The 9,774-nt window shown below is 62.9% G+C and overlaps 1 protein-coding gene across 1 annotated transcript in view; it reads left to right on the top strand.

Annotated features, from left to right (window-relative positions):
• Nucleotides 1-8,682, top strand: part of NACAD (NAC alpha domain containing) — a 9,529-nt gene extending 847 nt beyond the window's left edge. The window contains exons 2-9 of the mRNA XM_008571786.1: nucleotides 4-20; nucleotides 2,763-7,019; nucleotides 7,253-7,365; nucleotides 7,449-7,520; nucleotides 7,866-8,012; nucleotides 8,114-8,254; nucleotides 8,347-8,469; nucleotides 8,592-8,682. Of these exons, the coding sequence (XP_008570008.1) occupies nucleotides 4-20; nucleotides 2,763-7,019; nucleotides 7,253-7,365; nucleotides 7,449-7,520; nucleotides 7,866-8,012; nucleotides 8,114-8,254; nucleotides 8,347-8,469; nucleotides 8,592-8,606 (4,885 nt within the window). The 3' untranslated portion in view covers nucleotides 8,607-8,682. The remainder of the gene's footprint in view (nucleotides 1-3; nucleotides 21-2,762; nucleotides 7,020-7,252; nucleotides 7,366-7,448; nucleotides 7,521-7,865; nucleotides 8,013-8,113; nucleotides 8,255-8,346; nucleotides 8,470-8,591) is intronic.
• The last annotated feature ends 1,092 nt before the right edge of the window (nucleotides 8,683-9,774 follow it).

Below are 9,774 nucleotides of genomic sequence, written 5' to 3'. Positions count from 1 at the left end.
CGGGCCCGCGCCCCGCACAGGTGAGGCCGCTGTCGCTCCTTCCCCTCCGCCGGCCGCTCTCCTCTCCGGCCCCGCTTCTCTCTCGGTCCCTCTCGCTTCTCCATCCCGCCGCCCTTGCCATCCCCTCCCTGGTCCTTTACGCGCCCTGCCCTCCACCTGAACCCTGCCCCCCCAACTCAGAACTGCGGGGAAGGGCGGGGGGAGGGTGGCGCAGGGAGTGTCCTCCGCCAGGCAGAAGCGGTGCGGGGGCCTGTGCCCTTGGCCTCTGACCCGAGGGGTCGTAGGGTTCCGTGCGCTCCTGGCCGCGCCCCATTGTCTGCGTGGAACTGCAGGCCTGGCGGGGACGAGCCGCTCCGGACCGAAGGCGGACCGAAGGCGGTGGGTTCCGGAGGCAGGGGGCCCAGCCCATCCGTCGCCCACCAGGAGGGTCCTCAACTGCATCCCAGGCTGCCCAGAGCCAGCGACTGCTCACGGCTAAGGAGGGAGGACCAGACTGCTAGAGTCTGGGGACGTCCAGACGGAGGGCCGGCCGACTTGTGGGAGAAAAGGCCGAGTTGGGTTGGAAGGTGGGAGGCCCTGGGGGAGGTGGCCTGGCCAGCAGTGTCCCCCACTCCCCACCCCCCGCGGCGTGTGCAAACCACTGGCGTCCCTGGAGAGGCTGGGTCAGCAAATGTTGGTGGAAGTTGATGAGGTCCACCTGGGGCTGGAAATATCAGCCCCTGGATGCCCCCTGCCTGGAGAGAGGGCTCGGATAGGGCCAAGGGCACCTTGCTGTGGGCGAGAAATCATTTGAGGATGGGACCAGTGCTGCGTCCCAGGGCCTGGCCAAGAAGTAACATAGGCTGCCACCGCTGCTCTGGATGGGAGGCAGGCAGTGCAGGCCAGGACTCTCCAGACCCACAGTCTTGTGCTGGCTCTGTTCTGGCTTGCTTGGTGACCTTGAATGAGTCACAAAAAACCTTTGACCTTTGGTTTCTCTTCCTCTCTAACCTTGGCCCAGCTCTGCTGTTCCCAGGCCCTGAGGCCACGTCAGGGCCCAGTGCTAAGAGCCTAGCCTGGGGGTACCCAGTGACACTCCATCAGCCACACCCACTCCTGGTATCAGGCATGCCCCAGTGGACCCAAAGGACCCCCTTCTCCCAGACCTTCTGGCTGCCCCAGCAGTGTAGCCCTCTAGTAATGAGTACCAGCTAGTGGCTGAGACCCCAGGGCCCTGAAGTTGCTGGGGGAGGGTAGGGCAGCCTGGCAAGGCGGCTATCCTCTTCTTGCTCTGCACCTCTAATCCTGGCTGATATTCTGCTTTGCAGACAAGGAAGCCAAGGTGCAGAAAATGTCCTTTTCACCACTGAGCATGGTATAGCAGGAATCACTGGGCAGGCGTCTGCAGCCTGGAAAACAGCTCCTGCACGCTGCCCCTCCCCGCACCCCCACTCCCTTGGGCAGGACCTGGCCTGGGCTCTAGGGGAAGTAGGACGGCCTTCAACAGATGCTTCAAACAGAGGTGTCCTTAGCCTTGGTCCAGGTGAGGAAGGGGACGTCACAGGGCCGTTTAAAATGAGACTGTGAGCATTTGGAGCACACAGAAAAGCACTCAAGAGAGAACGTTGAGTGAGAACAGCAAGATTTAAAACCAAATGTGTAGTATGATCTCACCTGGGATAAAATGCTGGTCAGTATGAGAGCGGGAGGCAGAAAACCACAACCAGGTGGTGTGGTGCAACTATGGAGGAGTTTTCTTCCACTGTCCTAAGTCCAGTAAGTACTTTCTGATCCATGCACATATCAGCTGGAGGTGTCAGCCCATAGAGGTTTAGCCTCCTCATGGTGAAGCCTGGCCTGGGGGTGGGGGTGGGGGGCACCATGAGCCCAGAGAAGGGCCACAAGGCAGGATGGGAGCTCCATGGAAGGACCTGGCACTCACCCAAGGGGTGGCTGCCACCATGGAGAGGACTTGGCCAGAGGCTGCTGCTGCCCTCCCTCAGCTGTCCTGTGCTCTCACTGGGCTTCATGGTCACCATCACTGCTCACCACTACCCTTCTGGCCAGATGCTCCAACTCAGCCTCAGTGGGACACTTCCATCTGCATTCTCCAGAAACCTGGCTATATGTGGTGGCCCCTGGCTTCCCCTTCTCCCTGTGCCAAGGAGAGGAGCAGGGTCAGAGGCAGAGCCCAGGTGAGACCCTGGCTGGTTGGCCTCAAGTGTAGGCAGCAAGGATAGGTGAGAGAAGGGCCAAAGAGGCAAGACCTCCACTTTACAGCAGGCATGAGACCTGGAATGTTCCAAAACTGCACTGTGTGTGGGCCCCTGCCCGTCTCACATGGTCCTTCTAATGGGAGGTCGCGGAAGGGGTGGTGCCACCCAGCAGATTCCAGTTGCCAGTCTCTCCTGCCAAGCCCAGCTGAAGCATGTCGGTTACGTGCAAGAGAAACAGCAAGCCGGTCTTCGAAAAGAGAAGTGCTAGTTGCATCTTTGCTAGCATCCCTGAGAAAAGCTGCTGGGCCATTCGTTTACAACACAGAGCGACGCTCCACACAAACCCCTTTTCCACAAAGCTGCTGTTAGCCACTCTGCTGTCAAAACTCCTGGAAATTCTCCCTCAGACACCATTCACAAGAGCTCTTCTTTCTCTCCTGCTTCCCCCAACCAGCTCTCCTCTGTGGAAACCCATCTCCCCCGTCGCAAGCTCAGCTCCCCACCTGGCCCAGCCCATACCTCCGAGGCGCATCCACAGGAGCCTCATGTCCTTCTCTGTCTCCACAGATCTCTCCTGTGATGCAGCTGCTGCCACCATCCCGAGAGGGGACCAGCGGGAGCCCCATGCCCTGACCCCAAGGCCCAGCCCCCTGGCCCTCACATTCCTGCCCAGCAAGCCAGGCACCCGGCCCCAGCCTGAGGGAGCCAGCTGGGATGCAGGACCTGGAGGGGGCCCCTCAGCCTGGGCAGACCTGGCAGAGGGTGGCCCGAGCCCAGTGCTGCTCCCTGAGGGCCTGCCCCCCGAAGCTCTGCCCTCCGAGGCTCCCCTCCCAGCCACCCTGGAGCCTCGGATTGTGATGGGTGAGGAGACGTGCCAGGCCTCCTCATCGCCCAGGGCAGCCCGGCCAGCGCTCAGGGACCGGGAGGGTGGGCACCCCGGCTTGCACCCACCCCTCAAGTTGTGTTCTCAGGGTAATCCTCCTGTGCCTTCCCCTCCCCCAGAGCCTGATTCCTACTTCACGCCTCCCTCCACCCCCACCAAGACCACCTATGCCCTGCTCCCTGGCCACGGGCCCCACAGGGACACAAGAGACTCAGAGGCTGAGTCGCTGGACTCACCACCCGCCTCGCCCTCCGGCTCCTACATCACAGCCGATGGGGACAGCTGGGCCTCATCACCGTCCTGCTCCCTCAGCCTGTTGGCTCCAGCCGAAGGGCTGGACTTCCCCTCAAGCTGGGGCCTCTCCCCACCAGGGTCGGTGGCGGATGAAGGAGAGCTGCACTGTGCCGGGCCCCCCTCCTCCGAGTCCAGCCTCTCAGCAGACAGTGGCTCTTCCTGGGACCAGGAGGGTCACTTCTTCGACCTGGACTTCCTGGCCAATGACCCGATGATCCCCGCAGCCCTCCTGCCCTTCCAGGGCAGCCTCATCTTCCAGGTGGAGGAGGTGGAGGTGACACCACTGCCCCAGGAGGAGGAGGTGGAGGAGGCGGCTCCCACCCCGGATGGGGACCTGGCCGGGGAGGGTGAGGAGGACAGCACGTCCGCGTCCTTTCTGCAGTCACTGTCTGACCTGTCCATCGTGGAGGGTGTGGACGAGGCCTTCGCCTTCCGGGACGACACCTCGGCGGCCTCCTCTGACTCAGACTCGGCCTCCTATGCGGGGGCGGACGATGAGCGGCTGTACAGCGGGGAGCCCCACGCCCAACCCACCGCCCTGCTCCAGGACAGCATCCAGAAGACAGAGGAGAAGCGCGGCAATGGGGCCGAGGGACCGCAGGCTCGGGAGGGGGCCGTGTCCTGGGGCCCAGAGGAGGCCATTCCTCAGGTCTCAGAGGGAGAGGCCCATCTCAGCCAAAGCTGGGAACCAGTCAAGGACAGAACGGAAGAGGGCCTCACTTTAGGCCAGGAGTCCACTGCAACTGTGACCCCTCACGGTCTGCAGGCAGCCCCAGGCCTCCAGATGGAGGCGGCTACCAGGGTGGCCCCCGAGGCTGGGGAGGAAGAAGTGGACTCACCCGCTGGACAGGCGCCTGCTGCCGGGGCAATGCCTCAGCCCTCCCAGGAGGGTGCAGGTCCCACGTTAGGCCAAGGGCCTGTCGCTGCAGAGATGCCTCCAACTCCACAGGAAGAAGCAAGCCACAGACGCCCGGGCTGTCCTCAGAATCTGAAGGAGGAAGGAAGGCCCGGCCTCCCCTCAGGCCCGGATCCTGTTGCTGCGGCCACACCCGTGCCCCAGCAGCCTGAAGGGGCTCTCGGCTTACCCCAGGACTCTGCTGTGGCAGCACCTCTGTCCCTGCAAGACCCGGGCCTTGCCTCAGGCTGGGAGCCTGTAGCTGCTGCCATCCCTCAGGCCTTGCAGGCAGAAGCAAGCTACTCCCCAGGGACAGTGTCCTCAACCTTCCTTGCTCTGCAGGAAGTAGATATGGCCTTAGGACTAAGGCCAGCACCCGAGGAAAGAGTCGCAGCCCTCCCTGGAGTCCCAGAGCCTCCAGCCGTGGACCAGGTCCACCAGGATGACCCACAGCCAGCCACAGAAGCTGGGACCCCTCAGGCCTCATGGGAAGATGCGGGTCTCACCTTGGGCCTGGTGGCCCCTGATCTCCCTGAGCCTGCCTCTGGCACTGGAAAGGAAGTAGCCCATCCTCCTGAGCCCGCCTGTGACTCTGGGGAGGAAGTGGCCCATCCCCCTGAGCCCACCATTGACTCTGGGGAGGAAGTGGCCTGTCCCGCTGAGTCCACCTCTGGCACTGGGGAGGAAGTGGCCTGTCCCCCTGAGCCCGCCTGTGACTCTGGAGAGGAAGTGGCCCATCCCCATGAGCCCACCTGTGACTCTGGGGAGGAAGTGGCCTGTCCCGCTGAGTCCACCTCTGGCACTGGGGAGGAAGTGGCCCGTCCCCCTGAGCCCGCCTGTGACTCTGGAGAGGAAGTGGCCCGTCCCCCTGAGCCCGCCTGTGACTATGGGGAGGAAATGGCCCGTCCCCCTGAGCCCACCTGTGACTCTGGGGAGGAAGTGGCCTGTCCCCCTGAGCCCACCTGTGACTCTGGAGAGGAAGTGGCCCGTCCCCCTGAGCCAACCTCTGGCACTGGGGAGGAAATGGCCCATCCCCCTGAGCCCACCTGTGACTCTGGGGAGGAAGTGGCCCATCCCCCTGAGCCCACCTGTGACTCTGGGGAGGAAGTGGCCCGTCCCCCTGAGCCCACCTGTGACTCTGGGGAGGAAGTGGCCCGTCTCCCTGAGCCCGCCTGTGACTCTGGGGAGGAAGTGGCCTGTCCCCCTGAGTCCACCTCTGGCACTGGGGAGGAAGTGGCCTGTCCCCCCGAGCCCACCTGTGACTCTGGAGAGGAAGTGGCCTGTCCCCCTGAGCCCACCTGTGACTCTGGAGAGGAAGTGGCCCATCCCCCTGAGCCCACCTGTGACTCTGGAGAGGAAGTGGCCTGTCCCCCTGAGCCCACCTGTGACTCTGGAGAGGAAGTGGCCCATCCCCCTGAGCCCACCTGTGACTCTGGAGAGGAAGTGGCCTGTCCCCCTGAGTCCACCTCTGGCACTGGGAAGGAAGTGGCCTGTCCCCCTGAGCCCACTTGTGACTCTGGGGAGGAAGTAGCCCATCCCCCTGAGCCCACCTGTGACTCTGGAGAGGAAGTGGCCTGTCCCCCTGAGTCCACCTCTGGCACTGGGAAGGAAGTGGCCTGTCCCCCTGAGCCCACTTGTGACTCTGGGGAGGAAGTAGCCTGTCCCCCTGAGCCAACTTCTGGCACTGGGGAGGAAGTAGCCTGTCCCCCTGAGCCAACTTCTGGCACTGGGGAGGAAGTAGCCCGTCCCCCTGAGCCCACCATTGTTGACTCTTGGGAGGAAGTGGCCCATCCCCCTGAGCCTGCCTCTAGCACTGGTGAGGAAGTAGCCAAGGGCCTTTCTGTGCCTGAGCAGGAAGCGTGTCTCAAAGCCAGCTTGCACATAGGCGATAGGGCCGAGCCCCACTCGGCCCCAGAGGAGGCCCTGGGGACTGAGAACCGGATGGGAGCAGGCCCCGAGCCATCAGTGCTCCTGAGTGCAGGAGAGGCTCTCGAGGTACATCCTACTGCCTGTCCCAAGGTCAGCCACGTGCAGCCGCTGAGCCCAGCTGGGGAGGGAAGAGGCCTAAGCAGCGAGGCCACGGTGGGACCCGGGCTTCCCACAGATGTGGCCACAGAGACCGGTCTGGGCTCCTGCCCAGCGTCTTCAGCAGGGGCTGCATCCAGGCTGGACAGGGGCTGCCCTGAAGAGCCTGTCCCCACATCTGCACCACCCTCCTGGCAGCCGGAGCCTGTGCCAGGCCCGGGCAGTGGAGAGCAGCCCCAGGCAGCACCCAGTGTCCTCAGCCCCTCCCCACTGCAGCCCCCAGAAAACCCTGCCAGGAACCTGCCCAGCTCACCCCAGGACAGGCTCCCAAGTCCTGACACCCCTGCTCCTGGTGTTCTTGCCCGGGTAGCCCCGCCCCCCTTGGGGTCCCCAGTCCTCTGCCTGTGCCAGGATCCCCAGGAAGGCTCCATGGAGGACGAGGAGCTCCCAGGCTCTCCGGGCCTCCCACTGCCTCGGGTAGGAGCCCAGCAGGCCACTGCTGCTGTCTCAGGAACCATGCAGCCTCTGGGGGCTGGGCAGCGGGTCAGCCTCTTGCCCCATTCCCCCCTCCTCATCCCCAAGGAGGCCCCCAAGGATGCCAAAGACCTGGCCTCACAGATGTCAGCCCCCTGCCAAGTGCCTCCTCGCTCTGGAACCCAGAGCCCGCCTGGCCCTCAAGGGCTCCCCGCCCCCGAGCAGCAAGAGGACGAGGACAGCCCGGAGGAAGGTAAGGGGGTGTGCAGGTTGGGGGCCCTGGGCTCAGCCAGCTGGACTCCTCCCCACGTCTGGTCCTGCTGTCCCGGGCTGGAACACCTCCAAGGCGGCAGCGTGATAGGCCCAGACCTCACACTCTACCGTGGAGGGAGGGCCAGTGCTGCTCTCTGGCCAGGATATGGCAGCCCCCTGACCCCCCATCTAGACGTGAGAGGCCGTCCGTCCTGACAACTCTCCCTTCCCCAGACTCAACGAGGGCCCCAGGCTCGGGCCAGCACTCAGAGAGCCATGGGGAATCATCGGCTGAGCTGGACGAGCAGGACATCTCAGCACCTCAGACCACCCAGTGCCCAGCCCAGGTGCCTGGTCCAGGGGAGAGGGTGGGCCTCTGGGAGGGCTCCACACCCCCACCCACGGGTGCTCAGCTCTCACCTCTCTCTAGGCCCCGACAGGCGGCAGCGAGGAGACTATCGCCAAAGCCAAGCAGAGTCGCAGTGAGAAGAAGGCCCGAAAGGTGGGCTGGGGGCTCCCCTGGGGACCGCAGGACTGGAACTGTCTGCATAGGGGAGTCTTTACCAAGACCCCTCACACCCTATGGCTAAGAAAATCCCATCTGTAGGGTGGCCTGTGGGTCAATGGCAGTAACCCACACACCTACCCCTAAACAGCTGAGGCTGGAATGTCATGAGACGGCCCTGAGGGACTGCAGCTAGCCCCCACTGCAGGGGGAAGGACTGAGCGCCCAAGGTCACGGGGAATGGCAGAGCCTTTGCCTTCCCAGGCACTGTGCAGCCTTCCTCCCCCAACTTGCCTGATGCCAGGTCTAAGCCCCCCTCTGCCCTCTGCCCTCTGCTTCCAGGCGATGTCGAAGCTTGGCTTGCGGCAGATTCAGGGAGTCACCAGGATCACCATCCAGAAGTCCAAGAACATCCTCTTTGTCATTGCCAAGCCCGATGTCTTCAAGAGCCCAGCCTCGGACACCTATGTGGTCTTTGGTGAGGCCAAGGTCTGTCCTGTCCTTGGCCATGGCCTGGGGGATAGGGGGGCAGAAGGACAAGAAACGGGGAGTGCACGAGCTCTGCTGACATGGCCATTCCTGTGCTGCAGATCGAGGACCTGTCCCAGCAAGTGCACAAAGCTGCAGCTGAGAAGTTCAAGGTGCCCTCAGAGCCCTCAGCCCTAGTCCCTGAGTCAGCGCCCAGGCCCAGGGTGAGGCCAGAGTGCGAGGAAGAGGAGGAGGAGGAAGAGGTGAGGCCCGGGGTCTCCAGGACTCTGAGGGGGTGGGCTCTGCCTTAGGCACCTCAGGCAGCTCCAGCCACCTCCCTGTTCCCCCCATCCAGGTGGATGAGGCAGGGCTGGAGCTGCGTGACATTGAGCTGGTGATGGCCCAGGCCAACGTGTCCAGGGCCAAGGCTGTGCGTGCCCTGAGGGACAACCACAGTGACATTGTCAATGCCATTATGGTGAGAAAGCGCCTGCCCCTTCCCTATGCCCCAGCTGTTCCCAAGGGCCTTGGAGAGGTCATGGTGTTGACTCTGCTGGGGAGGGCATTCCCCAATATGACTCTTTCTCCATTTTTCTACAGGAACTGACGATGTAGCCGCTGACAAAGAAGCTGGGTCCATCCTGCCCTTCCCTCAGCTCTGCTGCTTAATAAAGCAGTGCCCTTCACTGCTCCCGAGTGTCCCTCACTGCCCTCTGGGGCCCCCTCAATCCCCTATGGTGTCCCTTCATTGCCCTCGTGTCCCCTCATCACCTGTGTCATTCCCTCATTGCCCCATGGAATCCATTCATCTCTGGAGTCCCCCTGTCAGCCCCCGGCATCCCCTAATCACCCTCTGGCATCCCGTCAAGCTCAGTAGTGTCCCCTCATTGCCACCTGATGTACCCTCATTGCTCTCTGGCATCCCAACAAGTTCACTGATATCCCTTCATCCATCTCTGGTGTCCCCTCATCCATCTCTGGTGTCCCCTCACCCATCTCTGGATTCTCTTCATCGCTCCCTGGTGTCCCCTCATCGCTCCTTAGTGTCCCCTCAGGCCCACATCTGGCTAAGAGTGGCCATCTACTCCATGTCCTATACTGTCTCTGCAGGCAAAGAGCAGTGACCTGCAGAGTGGGGGAACGTTAGGAATGGGGGGCCCTGGAGGGGCAGGTGTGTGGTTCCTGTGACTCTCCACAGAGATCCATGTAAGGCCATACTTGATCTGTGCATGGAGTAGGGGTACTGTGACCCACGGGCACAGGGTAGACTCTGGTGGGGGTCAGGGGCCCAGGAGACTTTGTGGTGTGTCTTCAGCCCCTCCTGATGCTTCCAGCAGGACCACTGGCGTAGAAACATAGAGACAGCATCAACAATGAACAGTTTCTCGGCTTTCCATGGTCTAGAGTCCCAAGACCAGCTCTAGGACAGCCCAGGACAGCAGAAAAATTCTCCCCCAAAACACTGTCCAGGCCCCTTCCCGTCCTGAAGCTGTGATACCAAAAGGACTTGTCCACCTTGCTCAGGAGGGCCCCTGAGAGACACTCCAGATCCCCTGGCTTGGCCTGGACACAGCTTGGGCATCCACGGAGCCCCGGGGCTCTGCCTCCTGCCTCCCCAGGCTGGACCAGAGAGGACCCCAGTCCTGCCATGAGCCCTCCACCCAAGCACAGGCCCCCAATGTGGGCATGAGGGGGATGTGACCGTCCAGTCTCCTCAGCCTGGGGACTTCCTGGATGTGCCTTCGGGGTTCTCAACAGGTCTGAGACCACTCTCCACTGGTGG

The sequence above is a fragment of the Galeopterus variegatus genome, unplaced genomic scaffold, assembly GCF_000696425.1.
Source record: "Galeopterus variegatus unplaced genomic scaffold, G_variegatus-3.0.2 Scaffold718, whole genome shotgun sequence".
In the NCBI taxonomy this organism is placed as follows: domain Eukaryota; kingdom Metazoa; phylum Chordata; class Mammalia; order Dermoptera; family Cynocephalidae; genus Galeopterus; species Galeopterus variegatus.
Note: the sequence above shows the minus strand (reverse complement) of the source record. Positions and strands in the feature narration are given on the sequence as shown.